Genomic DNA, 27,488 nt, shown 5'->3' on the forward strand with positions numbered 1-27,488 from the left:
GGGCACTGCCCGAGGTGGCCCGAGGAGGCCCTGGGTGCTTGCTGGCCCCTACACCCCAGTGGACTGAGGGACCCTAGTGGGCCGTGGCCCAGAGCAGCTGGGTGTGGGGGTGGAAGGTGCTCCTGGGGTTGCTGCAGGTACTGGTACTGCTGCTGCTGGAGGAATACAGGAGGCACCTGGGCCTGCAGGATCCTGGGGAACAGAAGAGATGATGCTCAGAGACTGCACAGACCCCCCCAGAGCAGCCCTGGGTCGGCCCAGCCCTCCTGGGCATACTAGAAAGACAAGTCAACTCAGCCTCCCCACAGTGGGAAAGGCCTTTTCCACAAGGTGTCAGCCTAAGACCCTCAAGGGCCAGGAAAGCAGGGCTAGAGGGGATTCGGGCCAGAAGGCTTGTTTCTCTCCCAGCTTCACTGTGGCCAGGGCCTTAGGGATTAGCCTGGGCAGTCCTGGGCTTTCTAACCAGTGCTTAAAGAAGGCATCTTTAAAAATACACACTGGAACCTTCTAATCAAAGGCAGGTTCTTTTGGGGTCTGGAGGCCACATCCATCCTGACTGAGTACATCGCCTTCCAGGTCCCTGGACCACGTGGTGGCTGAGCCCCAGCAGCTACCTCTGTGTCTATTATGAGCCTCTAGTGTCAGGCGTCACGTGACATTAGCACCTGCCAGCGGGGCACACACGTTTTTCCCTCCTAGTTCGGGGCCCTTGCAGAAACATTTTTAGAAGACTGTGGCTAAGGTTAGAGTGGCGAGACAGAGGTCAGAAGGAGTCTGAGCTCCAGTCTGACAAAGTAGGCATTTAAATCCCCAAGGTGCCAGCATGGCTCTGCTAGATCCTGAGGGTAGGCATCTCTGGCTTCAAGGGGGTTTGCCAGGGACATACAGGCCTGGCAGAGTGCTGGGCCCACAGCAGGTGCTACCATAATGGTGGCCCATCCTCTCCCTCTCCTAGTGGGGACCGCAACTTACTCTCTGTTTAAAGAGTAAGTGTGACCCAAACACTGCATTTCCTTAGGTGGAGGGGCTGCCTCTGGACTACCACCAGAGCCTGAGTTCACGGACAACGCTTGACTGGCTTCTAGCTCTTCTCAGGACCCTAGGCTAAAAGGCCCTGCCTTCAGTTCCCAACACACAGTCCTCATCGGATCGGCTAAGGCAGAGCTTCCGAGCGCTGAGCAGAGGGTTACACTGAAATGCCCAGCCCCCCTGCACTGCCTAATGCGGCCTTCTCGGGGTGACTTCACGGAACGTGCTCCCCCTGCACCGGGCCTGGCAGACACAACTGGCATTCTTTGGGGATGACTTAGCTCCCAGAAAGAATAGCGTCTCCTTTCCCTTCACACTTGCTCTCCCTTCCCTGCCCCCTACCTCCCTTTTTTTGTTCTCCTGCAAACAGTCTACTTCCTTTCCACGATATTATCTTTTCCTGACAGGGTTCAATAAGGCTGGTCCCAAAGAAGAAACCACGACTCAGCTTCCGAGACTTTCCCCAGCCCAGCCCTGAGAAGGGAGATAAGGTAGGGGGCCTGGGAGGTAAAGGCTGCGGAGAACCCACAAGGCTCTCTGGTTCCTCCAATACCAACATCCTCGCGTCACTCATTTCTCGAGAGCAAGGAAAGGCCAACTGGTGGGAAAGTGGGTGACTAAATGAAGAATCAGCACGCACAAAGAGAAGCAGACTTTGACCTTGAGCTATCAGAGGAATGGAGTGTGCATATCTCAGGCCCCTCTGGGAAGGGGGATCCTGGACCCCCGTGGGATGACTCAGGGTGTGTGAAATGAAGAGTGTGTCAACTTCATTTCTAGGAACCCCTATTTCTGCACTCTCTGGGCTCCCTGTCTCCATGCTTGTCCTTTAGACTCTACTCTCTAGAGGCAGCCAGAGAGGCCTTTTTAAAAAGGTAAGCCCATCACATCCCCTTTAGAATGAAATTCCATGTCCCCCAGCAGCCTCTCAGAGCCTCCACAGAACGGGGCTCATCTAGACCCTGAATCCTCTCCCCCTCCAGCCTGCAGACACATGGATCACAGGGATAAACATGAAAGGAAATGGACAGTAGAGAGAGGGCAACTCTGCCCTGGTGCAGAATGGGAGAGGTCTCTAAGGAGGCCATTTGGTCCTCCCTGCCTCCAGTTAGGCACGCCTCCCAATACTCAGAGAAGGAGGTCCCCTTCTTCCCACTTAACTTAGAGCTTGGCAATGATTCCCAACCCTGCCTTTAGCAAGTTCTTTCTGAGACCTGACCTTTAACCCCCTGTTGTAACTCATACCCCCTGGGAACACTCGGCTATAGGTAGTTAGACAAAGGTGTCCATGTCCGAATCAAAGCAAGGGATGTCACCAAGTTCTCCTGTGACCTTAGCTAAGTCCCGCTCTGGGCATTAGCTCCTCAGTCTTGGGAAGGAGCCGTGACACAAGGGGCTCCGGAGGCTCTCTATCCTGGGAGAACTACCCTGACAGGAAGTCAAGAGCTCGAAAGGGCACGGTGGGCAGTTACCTGACTTCAGCATGCTGGAGGTGTGGGCTGCCGCGGGCGCGGTACCGCGGGTCGGTGACAGCCGTGGTGGTCTCGTGAGCTAGCATAATGTGTGGGTACTGAGGTGGAGGTCCACGGGGCTCCGGGCCCTCGGCATGGGGGCCTCTGGGTGGGGGGCCCTGCTGATTTCGGGCCAGCTGTGGGAAGCTGTGGGAGGAGCTCATGTGGCTAGGGGCCCGGGCACCGTTCCTCTCCAGGGACAGCTGCAGGAGCCGTTCGCTCAGGGAGCGCACATGGCCATGCCTCAGCTCTCGCAGGGCCTCATCTTGCCTCCGATTGCCTCCAGGGCCCCCTCGGGGATCTTGGTCGCCAACATGTGGCCGGGGCCCTGCCTGCTGGGCCGCATAGTACTGCAAATGGGCTTTCGCCTCCTCATAGGTGGGCAGCTCTTCACCCTTGCTGGGCTGTGGGCACAGCCGGTAGAGGGGATTCTCTGCCAGGTGGGTCTCACCGCCCTGGTGCTCCTGGCCCTGGGGCTCCTGCCTTGTGGCCTGCTGCACCTGGCTGTCCTCGGGTGCCAAAATCTCCAGGGAGGCTTGGGGGCTCCCTGTGCCCCCAGCTCCAGCCCCACCCCGCAGGGCCTGCTGCTGGATGGCCAGCAGCGTGCGTGTCTCAGTCAGATTGCCATAGCGCAGCTGCTCCTGGATGAGGCGGTGCAGGACTGTTCCAGAGGAGTCTTCCAGCGTCCTCATGCTTCCTCAGCTTGCACACACCTACCCAGACAATGGCCAGAGGCACGTGGCCCCAGGGCACCTGGGAAGAAAAAAAGAAGAACAATGAGTGGCGGCACATGGGAAAGGGATGAACTTTCCATTAGGTCCAAAGTTTAATGGTAAAGAGCAAGGCCTAGAATTCCACACAAGCCTGAGTTCAACCGCCAGTGCTGCCCCTGATTAATGCAAGTTATCTAAGCTCTGAGCCTGTTTCTCCATCAGAAAAAAACGGAAAGAATAACGCTTGCTGCATGAAGTTGCAAATTAAAAGAGGCAGTGGCTGTTGAGTTCTGGTGCACTATAATCTTTGGCAAAGGATTGCCATTATAACTATATTCATGGGGACTTACTATGCCTCAGAGAAAGACACCAGTACCTAGAAGGCAAGCAACCAGAAACCATAGCCTCCTGCAGTCCACCCATCAAAGAGCCTGATGAGAAACTCCAGGACAGACCTAGATCAAATCAAACCACTTAGCTGTCCAGTCCAGGGGTGCACAGGACCCCACTTTATTGGCAGGTGATAAAGAATGAGTCCAATCCAGTAGAAGCCCTGGGCAAGCAGCCCCCAGCACCCTCTAGGTTAAATAATGCACGCCTGAGCTTTAGCTAACACCACCCTTTACCCTGTGGAGCCCTCCTTGTCATGGGATGACCTTGGCAGTCACTTTGCAAGGTAAATAGAAAGAAGGAGAAATGATTCTGGATTGGTGAATAAGGGATGAAAGAAGAGATACTACAATAGGGCAATGGTTCTGTGAGATGAGGCAAAAAGGTGCGACCCATCAAGGTTTGTGGGTCAGTTACAGAGCCTGTGTGTGTTGACAGTATCTGTATGGGCACTCAAGGGAAAAAGAAAGGATGGACGTCTTTGAGTTTACAATTACCGTCAGCCACCACACACACACACACACACACACACTACTTGGAAAAGCCCCCTATGGTCCTCTAGCCACATAGCAGATGGGCACTCAGCATCTGGACATCAGTAACACCCACTTGAGCCAAATGGAGGAGTAAGGGAAGGAGGGGGTGGCTCTTGGTTGCAGGGACCTGGAGGCTGGGGGCTGTGAGTGCGGGGAGATTACGTCCCGAAGAAGGTGTTCCCTTTGGAGCTTGGGCTCCCAGTGGCTCATGCCTGGAAGGCGGCCTTCCTTTCCACAGCCTCCTCCAACACAAACCTCCAAACTGGGATTCAGGGAAAGCCAAACAAAACCCACACCTCCACAAGGTCCTGTGTGCATGGGAGGAGGGGAATGGGAGGAATGTGGCCCTTCCTCTGCCACAAAACTAGATCCAGTGGCTGCTGCATTGCGCTTGGCAGGTTGTCAGAGCAGCCATTCCTCGTCCACTCCCTCCTCCTAGCTGCCCACAGCTGAGGAGCAGGAGATAAGTCTGGAGGACATCTCTGTCCCCATCCTTCCTGGCACCCAAGCATGCCGTCCCCTCCCCCTACACACTCCTGGAGTGGAGAGGCAAGACTTCAGGGCTACCAGAGGCAACACAAACAAGAATCAGTTTGCCCTAGAGCAGCGATTTTCAACCGCTGTGCTGCAAAGAGGCACCCTGGTGTGCCACAGGAATTTTTAAAACATGCAATACCTGACTATTTAGTCCGGGGCACTGACCTCTTTTCCCTTAGATTGCCAAATGAAAAAACGACAACAGCCAACACAACAATAGCCCTCCAGTGTGAATGAATCAAAATTATATCTATTTTTTTTGCCAGATCGGCAAAAAAATAGAATTTTCTTGGTGTGCCGAAGAATTTTAGCAATTAGTTTATGTGTGCCAATAAATGAAAAAGGTTGAAAATCGCTGCCCTAGACTTTCACCCGCCAGGCATTTCCTAAGTCCCTCACTGTCCGCCTGACAGGGGACAGATTCCCGACCTCCTTCCCCCAACGATGTGCCTGGGAGCAGGGAACCCCTCCTCCGGGCCTCTCATCCCGAGTTCGTGCTCGTCAAGACCCTCAGATGCACATCTTTTTAGCCTAGCCGTTACTGAAATCTGCGCCCCACCCACCCCCACCCCACCTCCGCGGTTCACGCCGGCCGCAATAGCGCGCCGGGGTCTCTGAACCCCTCCTTTCCAAGCCAGCACCCATCTCCGGCCTTTGCCAGGGCTCACGCTCGCCTAAGAAAAGAGTGAGGGTCTCCCCAACCGCACCGCAGCCGGGGAGCCCGCCCTACCCGCACTCCCAGGCGACTACACGCACTCGGGGGCTGTCCGTGCGCCTAGAGCCAGCGGGCGAAGGTAGCCGGTGGCCCAGGGAGGTCTTTTAAGCGTCGCGGGCCCGCCTCCTTCCCTCCCTCGCCAGCCCTCTTTGTTTTCCGAATGCCCCAGCGCTGACGTCAGCGGGCTGGACGGCAGGCTGCATTCTTTCTAAGTGAGAGCCAAATCGTGGCTCCAAAGAGGATTTTCCAAGGAAGACAAAGAGGAATTCTTGGGCTAGTTGGGGGGCAAAGGCACCTGTAACCCCCACCGAATCAAATCAGCCCCAGGGCCCTGAGCCTTGAATTCGAAACGGCGCCTCTAGTGCTGTTCCGCGCCCCTCTCCTCGACCCGCGACCCAAACACGAACCCCGCTCTCCCCAGAGGCTGCCCAGTTCCCCAGCTCCAGGGGACCCGCGCGCCTTCGAGAACTCCCCCACTCCGGGCGCACGGTGCGGCCCCCTGGGGCGGGGAGGCCCTTGCCCACCTTTGTCACTGCCTAGAAAGGGCTCCCTTGCCCCCTGATGAGGATGCTGGGTCCGCCACGCTCCTGCTCTTGGAAGAGACCGGGCCGCGCCAGGGCACCGAATTCGACTGGGGCGCGTCCCTGCCGGCCCCGTGCGCTGCCTGAAGCGCCGATCGGCCTTCCTTACCGCTGAGGCCCGCGGGTGCTCAGCGCCGTCAGACCGACGACCTAGCCCGGCTCAGCTCGGCTCAGCTCGGCGGCGGAGGTGTGCACTCGGCGGTGGCGCCGATGCTCTGGCCGCTCGGGCCCCAGCGCGCAGCCTCAGGGTCGGCCCGCGCTGGAGGCGGCTGCTATGCCAGGAATGTGAGAGTTTCAGGTTCCCCCTAGGGATCAAAGCGAACCACAAATAACCTCTCAGCGCGCCGCCTCCTCCGCCCTCCGCCCTCCGCCTCCTCCCGCTCCCTCCTCCCGGCCCCCACTGTCCTCCGGGGAGACGGCGCTGCGGGCCTGGCGCGGGGCTGGCCCCCAAGCCCTGTTCCCGGGCTGCTCTGGGCTCTACAGGACCTACTGCGCCCCTCCCATCCCGCTCCCCCTTTCTGCTCCGATATGCTTTGCCTTCGGAACTGCTAGGGGCAAATTAATCCGACTCAGTCCAATACCTTCCCCAACCCGGTCCCCGCCTTCCTATCACCCCTTCATCCCACGGGCGGGATGACACAGAGGGATGTACCCCGCTTGTCCCTGAAGGATTCCAGGTGTCCTTGCGGGAGAGGACTGGGCAAGGGGGTTGGGGGGCTCAGTGTGTGTGTGTGTGTGTGTGTGTGTGCGCGCGCGCGCGCCCGTGCGTGTGTGCGTGTGTGTGTGTGTGTGTGTGTGTGTGTGTGTGTGTATACAGGGGGAAGGAGGTCTGCAAAGTCACATCTGCCTGGTTGGACCGTGCACCCTTGGGAAGAGAAGACTTTGCTTCCTGCCTGGAGCCCTTTCCTAACCCCCACTGCTTTCACCGCTCGCGGCGACCTTTGAATTGCACTTTTATTGTTTACAGACACCTTTGCCAGCTCTTTTAGGACCTGTCTCCACAGGAAGTGTGAATCTGGGTTGGAAAATGTACCAGTTAACGTGATCCACCGAACCGACTGAATCACCTGCCGCCAGGCGCTTTGTCCAACTCTAACCGAAGAAGGCAGGAATGGGCAGCTCTTTACGCAGAGCGCCCGGTGTGCCACCACCCGCTCTTCTCCTAGTCACCCCACTCGGCCCTCCCAGTCATCCAGCCAGGGAGTTCTGTTACCATCCTTGTGTTATAAACGACACCAAGTCTCTGAGAGGTTAATTAGATCGCCCCGGGTCACACAGGGAGTAAGTGACGAAGCCAGGTAACCACCGGGCTGCTTAGTTTCTCATTCTCAAAACCCTTCCATGGCCACCATAATCCAGGCTCCCTAGAGGGACAGGCCAGGCTCTGGGAGCCCACCTCTCCCCATTCGCCCTCTCTCTGGTCCAGTGTTTTCATTTCCCCCTATATCCCCTCCAGCCACCAACACCCTCCATGTCCACTTCTGTTTCTCCTCTGGATGGAATTCTCTCCTCTGCATTTAGGACCCTCCCTCCCTCCCCCACCTTCCCACCAAGCTGGTCCGTTTGTGCTGATGAAAACCCTTTCTTCAGAAAGCCTGCTCTGACACACCCTCCGCACCTGCCTTTCCCTTCCCCCACAGCTCTGTTGGCATTCCTCAGCCCTAACCACACAGGGCCTCCTAACACATATTGGAGGGGGGAGAGGGTCTGTCAGTGCTGTCCACCAGGAGAACCAGGGCTAACTTCCACATGTGTCTGGGTCATCTCCTCCTCCCCTCACCATGAAGTTTGCAATTCCAAGATCTGCTGGAGGGGGACCAGGAACAAGAAAACGTTGTAAGTTTAAAGAGCTATTTACTGTCCGGGGACATTGTTAATTTTTAATAAAACCTTCCCAAAATATTTGTGTATGTGTGTGTGTGATTTACCTGGAAGCCAAATATTGCATTTGGCATATCTCTGCAAACAGTGATCAGCTCTGGGACAAATGAGAAAATAAGTCATTTGTGCCAAGCGGAGGGATATTTGGCTACCCAAGGACCACCTCACAAAGAGAAACTATGGCCAATATGCCCCTGTCTCAACTAGATACACTAGGTAGAAATTTGAGAAATGAAAAGGAAGAGAGAAGAGGTCCCCAGGTGGCCTTACCCTGTGGACAGCATTCTTCTTGGAAACACTTGGTGGAGGCGTGAGAGTGGGTGTGGACATGTGCACTCTGGGGTTGCAAAATCAAGGGAAAGGTCACATGGTACAGTTTCTGTCTTTGGGGCACTGGGGGACACCTGACAAAATGCTTGGCAAACATTCTTGAGATGGTTGCCGAAAGGGGCGGGCCCAAGGGAGCTAGAGTCAAGGAGGTACATCTTGGAGTGGGTAAGTATGCTGCAGACATAAATCAGCCCTCGTGACTACTCACCTCCATGTCCCAGAGCAACAGTAGGGGGAGAGGGACCCCCAAACCTGAATGGGAAATTTACACACAGTTTTATTTTCTCCCCTTCTCTGCAAAGATGGAGGGCAGGGCCCTTCCAGGCAGGGCAGGGCCAGAGGCCTCAGTGGAGCTGGCTGAGCTGGCAGCCACACCTGGCTCTGCAGGGTGATTGGGTGAGAGGGTCACCACAGCTCAGATGTGCCAGAGGCAGGTGCGCACAGGTGGGCCCTGGGCAGGCCAGCCTGCTAGCACATACATCTTCTTTGCTTACAGCAGAGGAAGAGAGGCTTGCCTAGGGAGCCAGTGCTTTCTTCTTCCCAGCTTTGTCCCTCTCTGCCTTTCTCTCTTATTCCCTTCCCCCTGCAGGTAATGACTCTTCCCAGATGACAGTGTGACTGGCTGGGTCTGGAATCCTGCCCAGGAAAGATGCAGAGGTGACCCAATTCTCAGAGTAAACCAGGCTTGATGCTTTTGCTCTGGAGACTGCAGCTTCCAGGGGTGTGACTGCACCCTAGGTGTGTACAGGCCTTAGCAAGGGATCCAGGCACCCACACCCTCGTCCCTCCTTAGCCTGGGCCTGGGCTGTGTCCCACTGCACCCAACAGGAATATGCAAGTGAGTTCTGAGCTAGACCTAGCAGCCCCCTCCCATGGAGCTGGGAAAGGAATGGTCTCCTATTTCCCAAATGGTTAATTGGTGGAGGAGGGGCTCCAGGGCCCAGATGGCAACATCAAAGGAAGACCCTGCTAGTTGTGAAATTCTCCTTCTAGCCTCTCCTGGACACTTCCTTTGACAGGTTATGGGGGACAGAAAGCTCACCAGGATCTGGGACAGGTAGCAAATTCCCAGCAAAAGCCTGGGCATTTGAGATGGAAGTGCCAGGGCTTCCGTTTTAAGAGCCAAGCGAGGGCCCTTATTCTCTTTCTCCTTCTGTAAGACCCTGGGTCCATTACTCACCTCCTTTTAAGCCCAGCCCTGGGAAATCCCGTCCCAGGTTTCCACCCCAAAATCCTCTCCTTCCACCACCACCACCTCCTTTCACTCCAGGTATCAGGCCCAGAATCTCCATCAGACACAGGCTGCCTCACAGGGCCAGTGTCTTTGGGGGATTAATTCCTCCAGAGATGAAGCATTTTTGAAATTAGACCCCACAATGGTTGAGGTAAGAGTGTGCTGATCTAAAAATTAAAGGAGTTCTGACTTTCCAAACTGCACATACCCCTTTGGTCGCTGGCCTTCCTCTGTGCCCTTGGCTTCAGATGTTCCTACAGGCCCAGGGGTGGGATGATTTCTGCAGGCGGTGAGGTCCCACACTGAGGAGGGAGTTCTGAACACTGCTCTGGGGTCTGTAACTGCCTGGAACCTCCAAGATCCCCAGTCCTGCATGTGTCTCGGAATAGTGTCTGATGGATATTGGTGGATAAACTGACAATCTATAGGACTGCACCCTCCAGTTTATTCGTCTCTGGGCAGCCATCAGGCAGGGATGGGGAACTAAGAATTGGCACATTCGAGGCAGTGAAGAAGGGAAGATCGCATTGCAATATCAATGTGACTCCAGACCCCTGCCTTCTCTGCACAGCTCCCTTGTACAGAGAACTGATTTGGTGGACATGCCACTGCTGCGTGGAGAGACCCTCAGCTCTTGGCAAGGGGCTGCAGGGAATGTGAGGAGGCCCTGAGTTTGCAGGGTTCCTTGTAGAAAAGAACCCAGGGTTTTGTGGCTGCTGGAGCAGGGCCAGTGTGATAAAAGACTGCCCCCTAGCGAGCCTAATCCCGCTGCTGGGTCAGCTCCCAGGGCTCCCAAGGTGGATCTTGGGTCCCTGAGAAGGGTGGTGGAGGGATGTTTGGGACTGGGTTTTATCCAGGAGACAGTTGTCTACCAAGCCCCTCCAAGAATGGACTAATGGCTACAGTTGTGTTTCTGACTTTCCTCCCACTTCAGCCTCTCCTGGACTTTCCCATGGTCTTTAAAGAGATGCATATGATCTTTAACACAAACAACCTTAAATCATTGACATTAAGAAAATACCTTGCACTTACTCACCTATTCACCCTTCCGTGCATCTCTTCTGTCTTGTATTGCATGTATTCCTTAAAAATATTTTCTGAGCATGCACTTGGAGCTGGGCCCTGTGAATCCGAGGGAGTTTCCATCCTTGCAGAGTTCACAAGTCACTGGGTGCAGAGAAGAAAGAGGCAAGTGCACTCTACAGCAGGGATTTTCATTTTGGAGGATGAGAGTGTGGGCGCAGGGAGGCAGTTCTAGCAGGCTTCCTGGACGTGATGCTTCTCAAGCTGAATGCTAAGGCCAAGATGGACTGCAAGGTGTCTTCCCCAGGCTGGCATCTGGAGAACCTACACTAGAAGCACAGACCCCCTCCGGGTTCACCAGTACAGAAGCAGGAACTGTTGAGCCACTCATGGGTGGTTACTGACCTCCAGCCCCCATATGTCCCTCTACAGGAGTAACTGTGGGAGGGATTACAGAGGGACACTTTGTGGAGTACATATGCTAAAACATGAAATAGTGTACTTTAAATAAGAATAGTTTTTATAAGTCAATTATACCTCACTAAAAAGAAGATTTAAAAGTCAAACAGTACTACAATGTAAAAAGCAGTGTCCTGTTCCACTCTGCTCCCCACAAAGTTCCATTCACAAGAGACAACCACATTCACGCCTTTTGCATGTTCTGTCATTGACACCTAGGTTTCTGAAAATTAGTCTTCTTCTATTTCATGGTGTTTCTGCTTTAGATAGTATCAATCTATTTCCTACTATGAAGTATTAGGATAGAGCTCTCTTACACACCAAAGACACTTATACTCATGTCCTTCTCTTCATCCAGCCTCTTGATATAGCTACATGGCATTTTTTTGCATAAATTACTATTCAATGTTTAAATGGTTGTGAATATGTAAATATTGTTAATAGCTGAATCACATACTTTGCCATGATCATACACTTCCTTTCTTATACAACTTTTATTTTTATTGGAGTTAAATGTTTGCCTCATTTTTTCATTTTCCTGGCATGCTATATAGTTAGCATCAGCTTGTGCCCAAATGGACTCTAAAATTCAACTCAATGAGTGTAGACCCATTCGTGTTTAAGCAGGTCCATGTTAGTGTTGGTGACATCCCTCTGGGGGAGTTGGACAGGTTACTCTCTGGTCCCATCAAACAGCTTTCATCTTGAGATCTCCCTTCACCTCCATGAAGGCCCTTCCCTAACTTCTGTTCTGTTTGATTTACTGTCTCCCAGACTCCTTGTTTTCATCTTCTAGTAGCTTCTTACGAATGGATATGTAGGAGGCAAATTTAAAAAATAATTGTGTCTTTAAAATCTCTTAATTCTACTCTTATACACTATTAATAGTTGTCTGGGTATAAAATTTTAGATTAGAAATAATTTTTCCTCCATATTTTGAAAGAGTTGTTTTATTGTCTTCTTGCTTTTAGTGTTGCCCATTGGGAAAAATGATGTGATTCTGATTGATGATCCCTGGATATAAGTTATTTCTCTCTCTCTGGAAGCTTTTAGGATTTTCTCTGCATGTCTGACGCCCTGAAATTTCGGAGTGATGTGCCTTGATATGTTTTTGTCCTTTGTTTTGGGCTCTGGGTGGACCCTTCCATTTGGCACCTCATATCTCTAAGTGCTGGAAAATTTTCTCATATGATTTTGAGATGACTTTTCTCCAATTCAACTGTTCTCTTTGTTGGAACTCCAATTATTTGGATGTTAGAACTCCCAAAATGATTCTCTAATTTTTAAGTCATTTTTTCCTATTATCTTTCACTTTGGGGGGAAATTTCCACCCCTTTATATTTCAACCCTTCTATGTTTTTGCTATCATTTTTGATTTTCAAGAGCTGGTTTTTATTTAATATTTCCTTTCATAACACAATTTTCTTGTTTCATGAATTATCTTCTCTTCTACCTTTGGGAGTAGTAATTATAATGAAAATTGTTTTCTTATTTCAATCTCCACATTATCTCTGTTTCCTTGGAGTTCCTTTCTTTGCTGTTTGTTTGTTTTGCTCTCTGTTTTTCGTAGTTAAGGCTTCCCTCAAATGACTTTGGTTCTTGGCTCTCTAGTCCTATTTAAGAGGGAGGCATTTCACAGCTGATGAAAGACCCATGTGGGTGCAGAGCTCATATCTTGGTGGGTCTCACAGAAAAAGGATAGGATAGGGTTCTGGTTCTGATGTTGGAGTCTGGAAGCTTGGTTGACAGTGTGTTCAAACAGAAGGGGGCTGGGGGAGTGGGCTATGCCTGACCCCACCACTACCGTCATTACATTCAGATGGTAACGCTCCAGCTTGGCAGAGGGGGCGGGGGGAGGGGTGTGATAAGGAATAAAGTGCTGATCTTCTTTTCATGTGGTAAAGGGGGGAGGATCTCAGAGTGTGCTCCTCTTTATAAGGTTCGGAACCAACTCACCTGGCTCCACTTGCTCAGATTGTCTGAGGCTCTGCCAAGCTTGCTTCTTCCCCTCCCCAGACACTCAGCGCTGAGGAGAAAGTTATAACCTCATCTGTCTGCTCTCTGTTTTCCAGAATTTTATTGACATCACTTTTCTGCTCTCTTCTCGCCTGCCTTCTTTCATTGATGAGTTAGGCTTTTTCCTTTTATCTCTTTCCTACCCAGTAGGCAGGTTGGGTGGAGCCAGGGTGAAGGCTTTGTTCTCTCCTCCTCCTTTAGCCAGACTCAGCCTCCTCTTAGTTTTTCTCACTGAGGTGGCTCATTCCAGACCTTGTCAAGACTGGTGTGGGCACTTGGACAGGAAGCTGGCAAAGTCAGGGTTGTTCAGCTGGTTCTACAACTTCAGGGCTTGCTTTCCCTGTGGTGGGCTGGGCTCCCATACTTCCGCCAAGGATAAGGCCCGGGTGGGGATGCTTCTGTGCCAGTATTACTGTGGATGACACATGGTGCTTGGGACTCCAGGACTCCGGGGCTGCAGTAATGACCTTGGAAAGGAAGACTGGAGGCTTGGGTTTTAGAGGCCCAGGGGCTGAGCCCCCAGTTCTAGGAGGTGCAAGACACCTTCTTCAGAAACCACCTTGTCTTCACAAAACCTGAGTATCCGGGGAAACACTGGCTTTGGCTTCAGGTCTCACCTCTTTCCTCTTCACGCATTCACAGGGGAGAGTGGGGGGAAGGACACCATCTCTCCCAGGCCCACCTTTTGCTGCCTTCTGAGGGCAGAGCATCTGGCCTTTCACCCCCTTTGGAAAGGTTCTGCTATTTGACTGGGCAGGGCCTGGAGAGTCAGTTGGGAGACATGATCGTGTGTGGATCGTTTTGTGCAGAGGCTCTCAGGCGTGTCCTGTGGCGTGCTCCATGGTACTTGTGCTCACATGTGCCAGGGAGACCCCATAAATGGGGTTCCGATCTTAGAGATTCACAATAGCATCAACCTGTGAAGAATCTGAAAAGTCCGGCAGGAAGGAAACCTTACATTTTGTTTAAGGCACCACAGAAGTGAGTGTCCCAGGCTCTTTTGATCTTTCTGCTTCTGCATCCATTGGCCACAGCTTCTAGGCTCAGCCTCTGGCTTGTAAGTTGGTCACTGCCATTCTCGCTATCAAGTCAGCCTTCCAAGTAGTAAGAGGGTTGAAACCCAAGGGGAGCTGGGCAAAAGGGTGGATGCCCTCTCAGCCAATGTTCCTATAAAAATATCCAATCTGGTAACCTTTGATTTTTATTGGAACATTTAACCCATTTATATTTAATGAAATTACTAATATATTTAAGTTTAAATCCACCTAAATCTCACTATTTGTCTATTTGTTTCACTTATTATATGTTCCTTCCCCCCCTTTCTTGCTTTTTAAGTACTTTTTATTATTCCATTCCATTTCCCTTATTAATTATACATTACTTTATTATTTTTTAGTGGTCACCTTAGAGTTTGCAAGATATACCCTTGACATTAAAGTTTAATGTAAATTTATACTTTTACCACTTCCAGGACAATGATAAAGATTTTAGAACACGTTAACTCCATTTAATCCCCTCCCATCTTTTGTGTTCTTGTTGTCATATATGTTAATTCCATATGTATTTTAAGCCTTACAAGACATTATTACTATTTTCCTATACATTATCAATATTCATTTAGTCTACTCATATACTTACCCTTTTCATTGCTCTCTATTCCTTCCTTCCTTCATTTCCATGCTTCCACTTGGGGTCATCTTTCTCTTCCATGTTAATGTGGGTTTGCAGATGATAATAGCTCCCCATTTTTTTTTAAAAAAATTTATTGATTTCAGAGAGGAAGGGAGAGAGATAGAGCGACAGAAACATCAATGATGAGAAAGAATCATTGACTGGCTGCCTCCTGCACATCCCCCACTGGGTGAGGGGGAATCGAGCCCACAACCCAGGCATGTGCCCCTGGCTGGAATCGAACCTGGGACCCTTCAGTCCACAGGCCGACGCTCTATCCACTGAGCCAAACCGGCCAGGGCGAGCTCCCCATTTTTATTGAATGGAAAATGTCTGTATTTTGTCCTTCCTCCCTGTGTGTGGAGAAGCAGAGCACTCTTGGCTGCCAAGGTCAGGCCCGCATTGAGCTGGGCTGTCCTTCTGGACCTTACGGGCTAGATGGAAAGTTCACAGCCTCTTTCCTGGGTGTGAGAGGCATCAAGTAAAGTCAGTGTTTGACAGAAGTCAGAGGCACTTATTCAACTCTGACTTGGGCCAAAAAATCAGATCTGGCTCTGGTCCAGTTTTGAAAGGAAAAGCTACTCTTGGCACGTCGCCTCACAATCCTTCTCCACGGGGCAGCTACGGTGTCCAGGCCTCAGGTGTCCAGCCTCACTCTGGGCAGGGGTGAGGGGAAGGAGAATCTCTGAGAGCACCCAAATCTCCAGGTTTGCACACAGTAGAATAACTTTATCGGGCCTCCTTTCTTCACAGAGCAATTCAAAAAACATTTTGTAGACTGCTCTCCCCTTGAACTCCTCGGGTAAGTGTTAGCCCTGTAAGAATGGAAGTGAGTGGTCATCAGTGCGCACGTACCAACCAATTCTCAGCTGTCAGAGCCACTGTAGCAGGATTTTTTTTTTTTACCCTGAGAGGGTCTGGCCCAATGTGAATTGGTGGCCTTGAAGATCCTGGAGTGAATCGGGCAGTTCAAGTCTTCTCCAGATGGCATGCCTCTGGCCTGGGGTCCCAGCTGCCCAATCCCTACATCCTATACTCTGCAGCAAGCAGGAAAGCCACACCACGGCAGAGGGCAAGATGAAGGGACATTGGGCAACTTCCTCTCCCCCCCACCCCCCGCCCAAATCACAGAAGCCCCACCTGCCAAGGTGAGTAACTGCCTACATCGAGGACACAGGAAACAAACAGAACAGAAACAAGCTTTCCTCTGTATGGACTCCGAGCTCTCTCTGGGAGCGGGAGGAAAGTTGGAATGCATTTCTGGTGGGCTGCCTGCATGTAGTTATTTTTCTACAGGCCAAAGAGAGAAGCTGGGAGGTTTTCCTTCTCTAAATTTATTTTACTGAGCAAAACAAAAACTCATTCTGGACTGTTTCCTCTGTCCGGAGCACTCTTCCCCTAGATAGCCGATGGTCCGTGCTCTTTTTTGCAGGTCTCTGCTCAAATACCACCTTCTCGGGGAGGCCTTTCCAAACGCCCCCCTGTGAAGTTACAACCACTGTCACCCCCTCCTCACCACCAACCCAAGCCCCGGCAATTCCCCACCCCCTTCACTGCTTTATTTTTCTCTGTCACCACACTGTATTTATCATCTGCCTCCCTTCGCTAGACTGTCAGCTACATGAGGGCAGTGATAGGTGTGTTTTATACTCTGCAGTGTTCCAGAGCCAAGAACAGTGCCTCGCACTTAGTTGGTGTATGAGTTATTTATTGTTTCATGACAAATTGTACCTAACATATAGTGCCTTGAAACAACATTTAGTTGGGTGCAGTTTGTCTGGGTCCTCTAGCTCAGCATACGTCAAAGTGTTGGCTGCGGCTGCAGCCTCATCCGAATACTCAAATGGGGAGGATGTGCTTCAAGCTCATGTGGTTGTTGGCAGGATTCAGTGTCTCACGGGCGATTGGACTGAGGGGCTCAGTGCCTCCCTGTTGGCCAGAATCTGCCCTCCGTTTCTTGCCACGGGGGCTTCTCCACAGGGCAGCTCACCACTTGGCAGCTGACCTCATCAGAGTGAGTAAACAAGAGGAATCACAGAGAGAGTGTGAGCAAGAAGAATGCTATCGTCTTTTAGAAACTAATGTTGGATGTAATGTCCATCACTTTTACTGTATTCTCTTCATTAGAAGCAGGGTAATAGGGTCAGTACACGTGTAGGGGGAGGGGATTGCACAAGTATGCATCCATACCAGGAAACCGGGCCTTTGGGAGTCATTTTGGAAACTGCCAACCACATCGGCCTTTCCATTAGTATTTGTTGAGCGGGTGAGTGAATGAGTTTGGATAAATAGAGGGGGAGGGTATACCCAGGTAGGGGCATACTGCTGTTAAGACATGCTTTCATCAATACACCGGAAAGCCAGGAGACATGGGCATCAAAGACTTTGCCACTTTCCACTTGTCACGTGCTTCATGTTTAAGATGGGTTAATTTCTACTCTGACTCTACCCTCCTTGCTCACTCGAAAACACATGTGTGCCTATGACATATAAATGGGAGGATAATTCATTCTTTGGAGAGATGAAGAAACTGGTGAGCTTACATACGGTCTCAGAGGTTAGTGAATTGCTGTCAGAGGAAAGGCTCAGGGAATTTGTTAATTTTGGAAAAGCACATTTTTTCCCCACTTGCACAACTCAAATAAGGCTGAGCACTCCCATACTGGAATTTTCCAAACCATTTCAATTTCTCAGATAGAGAGGAGAATATTTGGACAAAAGCTTATTTGTAAGGAAGAAATGAGCTCTATGTGTGGTATATGTACCTTTTGTATGCTCAGCATGAGCTTGCATCTCAGGGACACAGAAGAAATTAAAGACACAGAAGGAACGCTCAAGGCAGCTGGAGGGACCAGACCGACAATAGGGAGATAGCAGTGAAACAGACACAACATTGCCTCCGTTATGAGGCTCAGATGTGGTGTGATGAGGAGATCCAGAAAAGGGGATTCATAGGGCTGACATGGGCAGGGAGGGGCTCGAAATAGGTAGGTTAGAGCTTTACTTTTTTTTTTTAAGGGAAACTTAGATTTTATTAAGTCCATTTATGCTCTGTGATTTTCATTGCTATTTCTTTTTAAAAAATATATAGTTTTATTGATTTAAGAGAGGAAGAGAGAGGGAAAGAGAGGTAGTAACTTTAATGATGAGAGAGAATCATTGATGGGCTGCCTTCTGCATGCCCCACACTGGGGGGTCAAGCCCGCAACCCAGGCATGTGCCCTGACCAGGAATCCAACTGTGACCTCCTGGTTCATAGGTCGACGCTCAACCACTGAGCCACGCTGGCTGGGCTAGAGCTTCACTTTTGAATATGAAAAGTATTTGAATGGGAGGAGAGTATTCTAGGTGAAGGGGCAGCATAAGAGAAAGGGCACAGAAATGGAAATTTGTGCCACATCATTATGGGCAGAGAAAAAAGGCCTGAATAAATAAATGGAAAGGTATGGGGTAATGGCTCAGAAGAGAATGAGAGGCTGAAGGGCAGGGCCTTTGTAAGTTTAGGAGGGACTGAACTCCCTATGCAGGACTAGTTCTTGGACAGCACTCAATTCTTGGGGTAGTTTACTCATCACTGGGCCCAAGGATGAGCAGCCCCAGCAACAGCTTGTGATGGGTAGCGGTGGGGCAGCTGCCAGGAAGCCTGCCTCCTGTTGGGGAGATGCTGCTGAAAAGATGAGTGGGTCTTGGATACAGCTGCCAGGGGACCAACAAAGTTCACCCCGATTCTCTGTGGCCTGTTAAGATTAGGGGGAAAACCATCATAGGAGAGAAGAGGGCAGGGTCACACTAGAACTTCAACGCGACGCCATCCCCTTCCACCCCCAGTCCTGCCCACAACGCCATCCTTTCCCCTGTCCCACAGCCTCCTGACACAGGGCGTGCTTATTTATTTGTCTTGCACATGGTCTGTTTCCTCCACTGGCACGTAAGCTCCTTAGGGCAAGGGTGGGGGATTCCCAGAGACTCCAAGAGGGCCTGGCACATAGTAAATGCTTATTATCTGTTGACGGGAAGGAACGAATCACACAAGTGAGGCCTTGGTGCAAAGTGACAAAGTCTACTAATCGAGAGTTTGATCTGGTTAGGAGGGTCAGGGTGGGCGATTTGCTACCTTGCCCACAGCCAGGGCAGTTACAGAGAGAGAGAGAGAGAGAGAGAGAGAGAGAGAGAGAGAGAGACTTTAAAATACAGAGAAAGAGCTTGCCCTTGTTGGGAACAACCCCCACCTCAGTATGGGCACCAGGGAAAGCTGCAGGTGACACAGCCTCCCTTAGGGTCACATTGCCTCCTGCCCCCAACAGACTAATTTCCCACATTTCTGAGTTTGGGGTTTCTGCCAGCCTGGAGCTCTGTACCAGCCTGCACCTCCGCACCCTACCCTTGGGAGCCTGTAGGAGTTTCATCTCCTCATCTATCCCCTCCTGCAGCCACATGAGTGTTGGTCTCTCTCTGCCTGAGAAAGGCAGGCAGACTGGGGTTTTCCTCTTCCCCACTCCCAGCCCCAGCCCCAGCCCCAGCCCCAGCCCCAGCCCCAGCCCCAGCCCCAGCACGCAGCCAGGAAAGGGGCTGCTGGTAGTGTTTCAGAGGTTCCATGACCCCATACAGTATGCTTCATTTTTCTCAGAAAATAAGCCATTTTTCCCCTTATGTTTTCATATGGTGCCCAGAAGTCCCTGGATTTCCTGGAATTTATATGAAGAATTCCAACTATTCCAGCTGTAGTTTGCACATACATAGCTCCTGCCAACAGAGAGATGCTGGCCATCTGGGTGCAGCCTGTGGGGGTGGAATGAGCTCTGCTCTCAAGCCTGGGACCAAGGCATGGGCTCCTCTGCTGGCCCCTGCGTGGTCTCGGGTACTTCTTTAAAAATAATTTTATTGCGGTATCATTGGCATATAATAAAGGACACTGAACAACATGTTAAGTTTTGATTTAATATATGCACCCGAAATGGTCACCACGATCAAGACAGTGAACAGATCCATCATCTCCAAATTTTGCTCGTGTCCCTTTATAATCCTCCTCTTCAACCTCCTTTCTGATCTGTTTTCTATTCCTATAGATCAGTTTGTCTTTTAAAAACTTTTGTATAAATGGAATCATCCAGGATGTATTCTTTCTTCCTTTGGTCTGGCTTCTTTTACTTAGCACCCATGCTGCTGTGTGTCTCAGTAGTTCATCTTCTTTTATTGTTAGAAAGTATTCCATTGTATGCATATAACATACCATGTGTATCTAGTCATCTCTTGATGGACATTTGTTTTTCCCCCAGCTTTTTTAAAAAAATATATTTTATTAATTTTTTTACAGAGAGGAAGGGAGAGAGATAGAGAGCTAGAAACATCGATGAGAGAGAAACATTGATCAGCTGCCTCCTGCACATCTCCTACTGGAGATGTGCCCACAACCCAGGTACATGCCCCTGACCGGAATCGAACCTGGGACCCCCCGTCCGCAGGCCGATGCTCTATCCACTGAGCCAAACCGGTTTCGGCATCCCCCAGCTTTTGACTATTACAAATAAAGCTGCTATGAACATTCATGCACAAGTGTCTGTATGGACATGTATTTTACTTTCTCTTGCAAGGTTACCTAGGAGAGGAACGGTTGATCAATGTGGAAGGTATATATTTAACTTTTAAAGAAACTGTCAAACTGTTTTCCAGTGGTTGTACTATTTTGCATTCTTACAATGTTTGAGAGTCTAACTTTCTCCACATACTCACCAATATTGGTATGGCCAGTCTTTTTAATTTTAGCCATTCGAATAGGTGTGCAGTGGTGTCTCATTGTGATATTAATTTGAATTTCCCTAATGTCTACTATTGTTGAGCATCTTTTCATGGTTTATTTGCCAATTGTATATCTTCTTGTGAAGCATGTTCAAATATATTGCCCTCTTTTTTTTTAAAAAAAATTAAGTTGTTTTCTTATTGTTGAGTTTGAGAATCCTTTGTATATTCTGGATACAAGTCCTTTATCAGACATATGCTTTGCCGATGTTTTCTTCTGGTCTGTAGCTTTGTTTTCTGCTGTTTTTTTAAATTGAATTTATTGGGGTGACATTGGTTAATAAAATGATATAGGCTTCAGGTGTACAATTCTATAATACATCACCTGTATATTGTGTGTTCACCACCCAAAGTCAAGCCTCCTTCCATCACCATTTTCCCTCCTATACCCTCTTCTACCTCCCCTCACCCCTCTTTCCCTCTGGTAACTACCATACTATTGTCTGTGTCTATGAGGTTTTTTTTTTTTTTTTATTCTTAATCCCTTCACCTTTCTCACCCAGCCCTACAATATCTCCTCCCTGCTGACAACTGTCAGTCTGTTCTCTATCTGAGTCTGTTTCTATTTTGTTTGTTAGTTTATTTTGTTCATTAGATTCCACATATGAGTAAAATCATATGGTACTTGTCTTTCTCTGACTGGTTTATTTCACTTAGCATAATGCTCTCCAGGTCCATCCATACTGTTGCAAAGGCTAAGATTTCCTTTTACCGCTGAGTTATATTCCATTGTGTAAATGTACCACAGCTTTTTTAGCTACTCATCTACTGATGGGCACTTGGACTGCTTCCAAAACTTGGTTATTATAAATAACGCTGCAATGAACACAGGGCTGCATATGTTCTTTTAAATTAGTGTTTTGGGTTTCTTAAAATATCCTTTTCCTGCTCTTGTGTCTTTTGAAGAGCAAAGGTTCTTAATTTTGATGAAGTCCAACATATTCACCTAATCTTTTATGGATTGTGCTTTTGATGTCATATCTAAGAAACCAATGACTACCACAAGGTTATGAAGATTTACTCCTATGCTTTCTTCTAAGAGTTACATAGTTTCAGCTCTTACATTATGGCCTATGATCCATTTTGAGTTAATTTTTATTAATGGTGCAAGAAGTGACTCCAAGACCTTTCCCTCTCCTCCTCTCCTTTTCCTCCCCCTCTGCCTCCTCCTTCATAATCTTCATTTGCATATACATATCCAATTATTTCAGCACCATTTATTGAAAAGACTGTCCTTTCCCCGCTGCATTACTTTTGTGCCTGTGTAAAAAAATCAGTTATTCATATACACATAGGTTTATTTCTGGATTTTCTAGTCTGTTTCACTAATTTATTTATCTTTGCACCAATACTATGCTGTCTTTATTACTGTGGGTTTTATGATCATTTCTGAAATCAGGTGTTAGTCCTTCAACTATTTTCCAAGATTATTTTGGGTATTCTAGTTTTTTTGTATTTCCATATGAATTTTAGAATCAGCTTGTCAATTTATTTTTTTCAAATGCCTATTGAGCTTTTGATTGGAATTGTTTTGAAGCTATAGCTCTTAGATATTTTTTACTCCCTCCATGAGGTTCAATTTCCTCCTCTGTAACATGGAGATGATAATTTTTGCCTTGCAAGGCAACTGGCAAGTCCATTTGGGCTGGTAATATAAAACTTCTGACACAGTGCCTAGAGCATAATAGAGACTGAAAAATGTCAGTTCTTTTATACCTTGTCATATGACAAAACCTTGTATCTTTTAAAAACATATATATATTTTTCTTTATTTTAGAGAGTAAAGGAGAGGGAGAGAAAGATAGAAACATCAATGATGAGAGAGAATCATTGATCGGCTGCCTCTTGCATGCCCCCTACTGGGGTGGGGATCGAGCTGGCAACCCTGGGACCCTTCAGTCCACAGGCCAACACTCTATCCACTGAGCCAAACCAGCCAGGACAAAAACCTTGTATCTTTTATCCCTAAACTTTCCTGTAGATTTCCCTCTGTCGTTATTAGAAATTCCATAATCCCATCCTCATTAACAGTGAGTGCATGAATGTGACCTGTTCATTTTTTCCCCTTCTCTCTTTTAAGGGGTCTCAAAAGCAATGTCTTCAGGATCTGTTTAGTTCCAATCACCACAACAAAATCTGGGCTTACCTCCCAGTTATTACCTTGCTGGTCTTCCACAGTCACAGCTTTCTGACTCGATTTTTCCTCTCTAGGTTTGACTCTCTCTAAACTTGTCTGAGCCTCAGTCTATTATTTAGGAATGTGTTCAATTGCAAGTAACAGTGAATTTAGCTAATGGTGGCTTTGACAAATAGGGGTTTATTTGCCAGGGCTTTAGAATATTTAACACTTGAAGGCAGGAAGAAGGATGTGGGAGGAGCACAGGCTTTCTCAGGATGCTTGTCCCACTGAAGACTCTACTTTTTTTGCATTCTCCAGAATAGGCTCACATGGTCACCCCTAGCTGCAAGGGAGTCTGAAAATACAGGGAATACGCCGAAACCGGTTTGGCTCAGTGGATAGAGCGTCGGCCTGCGGGCTGAAAGGTCCCAGGTTCGATTCCGGTCAAGGGCATGTACCTGGGTTGCGGGCACATCCCCAGTAGGAGATGTGCAGGAGGCAGCTGATTGATGTTTCTCATCGATGTTTCTAACTCTCTATCTCTCTTCCTTCCTCTCTGTAAAAAATCAATAAAAATATATAAAAAAAAAAGAAAAAAAAAGAAAATACAGGGAATAGAATTTTTCAGATACATCGTGGAGAGCTGGATCCTTCTCACCCTATACAAGTAGGCAACAGCCAGTATCTTTTACACTTAGTTCTTTTACCTGAATATGGAGATAATAATGAGGCTATTGTGGGAGTAAATTAGATATTTTATATATATATATATATATATATATATATATATATATATATATCACAGCACCTTGTCTGGCTCATGTGCTAAATAAATGGTATTTATCATTTTTATTATAATTAACATATTCCTTGACAAGGTCCAAAGAATTCCTTCATTGCTCAGAAAGCCCATTTGGTCCCCAGTGAAATTAGCTCCTCACTCTGGGCATGAAAACTTCTCAACTCTCGTTTCTCCTTTTTTGACCACAAAGCATGCTACACCAGGTATTCTAGACAGTGGTGTTACATAAACAAGTCATAAACAAACAAACAAACAGGAGTGATCACAGTTCGTCCTGAGTAGCATGCAGGAGATAAATAGGGGGAGGGAGCCTCTTAGAAAGGGCAGCCTGGGAAGGCCTCTCTGAGGGCACACTATTTGAACTGAGTCTTGAAGGGTGACTCCTGGGAAAGTGTATTTCAGGCCAAGAAAACAGCAGCTGCAAAGGCCTGGAGGTAAGAAGAGGGATGGCATACTTGAGGAGGCTGGAAGGGGGTCAGACTTTCCAGAGCTCAAAGACTGTGGAGAAAGGGAAGGCATGAGATGCTATAAGCAAGGACCAGCAGAGACAAGCTTCATAGGCCATGGTGAGGAGTTTAGATTTTGCTTTAAGTGCAATGTGGAGCCATTGAAAGCTTTTTAGCATGGGAGAGATGTGATCAGTCTGGCTGTTCACTCACTCACTCATTCATTCATTCAGCCACTATTTATTGAGTACCAGGTAATGTACTAAACACCAGGAGTAGAAATAGAGAGTGAACAAAACAGAGAAAAATACCTGCCCTTGTGGGTGACCTACCATCTCAGTTTTCCAGGGATTTCCTGGGACATGGTGATTTTAGTGCTGAAATAGAGGCCATCCTGGGCAAACTGGGATGGCCACCGTACACGGAGCATACATTATCCCCACTAGAGATGGAAAAAACAAACAAACCAACAAGCAAACTGTATCATTGCTTTTACAGTGGCAAGAATGGGGATCTGAAAGTTTGGGTAAGAGGTGATGTTCTGGACATAGTGGCTAGGAGAAGTTTTCCTGGGAAGGTGAAGCAAGAGCACTAGCAGTGTGGAAGTTTGGGGGAAGAACTTTCCAGGTAGAGGGAATAGCAAATGTAAAGACCCTAGGCCAGTGTGTGCCTGATTGTTTGCAGAGCAGTAAGAAGGGCAGGGTGACTGGAACAGGACATGTGAGGGCCAGTATTAGGGAGAGAAGTTGGAGAGGTGGAGGAGTGAGGGCAGGTTTGTAGAGCCTTATAATGACTTTACTTTTCTCTGGGAGCCATCGAAGGTTAGGAGAGGGGAGTGACATGATCTGACCCATAGCTTATGAGTATCACTCTGTCGCTGGGTTCAGAAAAGACTGAAGGGGGCAAGAGGCAGAGTAGGGCGAGTAGTTATGAAGTTGTGATGCTCAAGGCGAGAGACGCTGAAGGTTTCGACCAGGGAGAGGCACATTTTGAGGCAGCATCATATTAATGAGTTGAATGTGGTGGAGCGGTGGTAAGGGAGGAAAATGGGCGCCAGGAGAGGATAAGGTCTGCTCCGTGTATGGTGGCCCTCCCAGTTGGCCCAGGATTGTCTTTATTCTGCCCCTTGTTTGAGCAAGAGGGTAGAAGGAGAGATCACTGCTGAAGTCGGGTTTGGGGTAGAGACAGGGAACCACGAATTACTTGGAGAAGTGTGTGAGATATGCAAGCAGAGATATTAGAGGGAAAGGAGGTTGTAGGAACTCAGAGGTGTTTGGAACTTAGGGGACAGCTGTGGCCTGGAATGCAAGTTAGGGAATCCTTAGCACATGCCTGGTATTTAAGGCTGTGGGGATGGGCGTTACTAGTAAGGGAATGTAGAGAGAAGTGATTGAAATATTACCTTCAATTCTTTACTCCATGGTAATACATACCTTTGCCACTATTTCAGGGTGGGTAGAATGAATATCATCCCCCTTGACTTTGCATTGGGCTGTGTGGCTTATTTTGACCTATAAGATGCTATTATGCTTGCATAGTTTGGCTTGTACCTCATTCTTCTGTCATTGTCAGAACAATGTAACCTGGGGAGCTGACCCCACAGCACCTCCAGAATGGGACCCATGGAACAGAACTGCCCCAGACACCCCACAAATCTACAGCCTCAAGCAGAGCAGCTACTGGCCTGCAGATGCTGAGCAAGAAAGAAATCCTCCTTGTCATTAGTACATTTTGTGCCAGCATAACCTGACTGGCACACTTCCCTTCAGCCTCCAATGCCCATTTTTTCTTAACTCCAGCTCACCTCCACCTTGCAACAGCCTATAATCTCCCAGCTGCCCAATTGTTCCTTTTCTCATCCAAAGTCTTCAGTACCTGTCCCCTCAGACCTTGCTAGACAAGGTGAGGGGAATGAGAATAGTGTTTTGTTTCTAAAGTGATAGCTTCGAGCACACAGCCCTTGGGGGGCCTGGAACCCTTTCTACACAGCCTCATTTGGTCTTCCTGAGGAGGCAGCGGGAGATTCAGCGAGAAGGATCTCGCACCAGGTCCCACAGCTGGAGGCAAGACAGGAGCCCAGTGACTGAGATGGAAGCCTAGGCCTCCTTATGGCCAAGCAGGAACAGAAACGAAAACACTGGCATTCTGGGAATAGGATGGAAGAAGACTTGTTTTTCAGTGAATAACTATTTGTTCCTTTTGAATTCTGCACCGTGTGCATGTGTTACCTACACACACACACACACACACACACACACACACACACACAGCCCAGGAATAGTCAGTAATGCTAACACACTTAAAGAAGGAAGCCATCTGTGAATGGAAGGTGATGGGAAAGAGATTCAGAGAAGCATGTATTTTTTTTCTGTTTTCAGTTCTGCCCAAGAGAGGGTGCAAGGTCTCAGCAAGGCTCCTCCATTCTTTGGCCTGAGTACACCCCACCAGGGCTTCCTTTGGATGGAGAATTATGGGCTGCAAGCACTGAACTTTCTAGAGAAGGAGAGCCCCGCTCTGCATGGGATTCTGGGTGAGCGTGCTTCCTGAGGACGGCAATCTCTGGGGTGGCAGCACACCCCTCTCCTGGCAGCAGGGTTAAGAACAGACACCTACCTGGAGAGGCCCGACCTAAGAGCTCAGCCCCCACCCTGCTCCATGGAGCCCTGACACCCCTCTTTGCATGGATCTGCCTGCTAGTGATAGCAGCCCTAATTGAGGGTGGGTGTCTTTTTAAATTCAGAGAGATAAAGTCCGCCTCTGTACCCAGCTCCTCCTGCCTGGTACAGAGGTGCTGTGCTTGTGAGGGGGAAACAGTGGGGTGAGGAGAGGGTCAACGCTCCAATCCCGGGCTGGGGAGGCACCTAGGAGGGAGGATGGATTAGAATCTTTGCAGGCCAAGAGTGGTAGTTTGGAAAAGGATGTCCTGACCACAGTGGCCTAGCTTTGTTTTGTTTTGGTGTGTTTGTTTTCTTTTCGGTCACGATATAGCAAAGCATTTGAAACTTCCAGTACCATGAAAGGAAGATGTGAGATAGTAAACAAATGTGGGTGAAGAAAAGACTGCTGGGGCAGCAGGCTGGCTGGCGGGAGGGGAAAGGCCTGCACTGGCAGTTGCAGAAAAGAGACTTCTTTCAACCCAGTGTCCCAAGAGGCCAGGACAATTGGGGTGAACTCCGGATCAGGGAAGAGACAAAAGCAGCATCTGCATTTGAAACGGGCTCCCAGGACCTGCCCCTGACGGGTCCCTCCAGCCAGATAACACCCAGAAAGCCCCAAGTAGGAGGCTGGACTCAGATTGTGGACCCTGGGTCACCGGGCCCAGGAGGGGCTCCCGGAGTAACCAAAGCAGGAGGGCTTGGCGCTTTTGCTCAAGGTCACCTCCAAATGGGATTGGGAATAAACCCTCCTTGTTTGCCTCTCGCCCGGCCCGAGGCTCGGGTCCCCTTGGGTGCCGTCCAGGACCCCAGGCGCCGCTGCTTACAATGGCGTTCAGACGACAGATGGCGGGCGGGGAGGGGACGGGAGGGGCGGCGGCAGGTTCGCGGCTACCCGGCTGGCTGCACTGTGAATAGATCCCAGCCGCCGGCTGCAGGCGACGCCTCGCAACCCCAGGAACAATGAGTAAATTTTTAAGATTTAAAAATATATATATAGTATTTTATTGATTTTTAACAGAGAGGAAGGGAGAGGGATAGAGAG

General features: G+C 49.1%; 1 protein-coding gene across 1 annotated transcript in view; it reads right to left on the minus strand.

Moving 5' to 3' along the window:
- The window catches only part of AMOTL2 (angiomotin like 2), a 17,710-nt gene extending 11,447 nt beyond the window's left edge, over positions 1–6,263 (minus strand). The window contains exons 1-3 of the mRNA XM_006083925.3: positions 5,956–6,263; positions 2,502–3,293; positions 7–192 (exon numbers count right to left, since the gene is read on the minus strand). Of these exons, the coding sequence (XP_006083987.1) occupies positions 7–192; positions 2,502–3,232 (917 nt within the window). The 5' untranslated portion in view covers positions 3,233–3,293; positions 5,956–6,263. The remainder of the gene's footprint in view (positions 1–6; positions 193–2,501; positions 3,294–5,955) is intronic.
- Between the last annotated feature and the right edge of the window lie 21,225 nt (positions 6,264–27,488).

This window comes from Myotis lucifugus, unplaced genomic scaffold (genome assembly GCF_000147115.1).
Source record: "Myotis lucifugus unplaced genomic scaffold, Myoluc2.0 scaffold_8, whole genome shotgun sequence".
NCBI classification, from domain to species: domain Eukaryota; kingdom Metazoa; phylum Chordata; class Mammalia; order Chiroptera; family Vespertilionidae; genus Myotis; species Myotis lucifugus.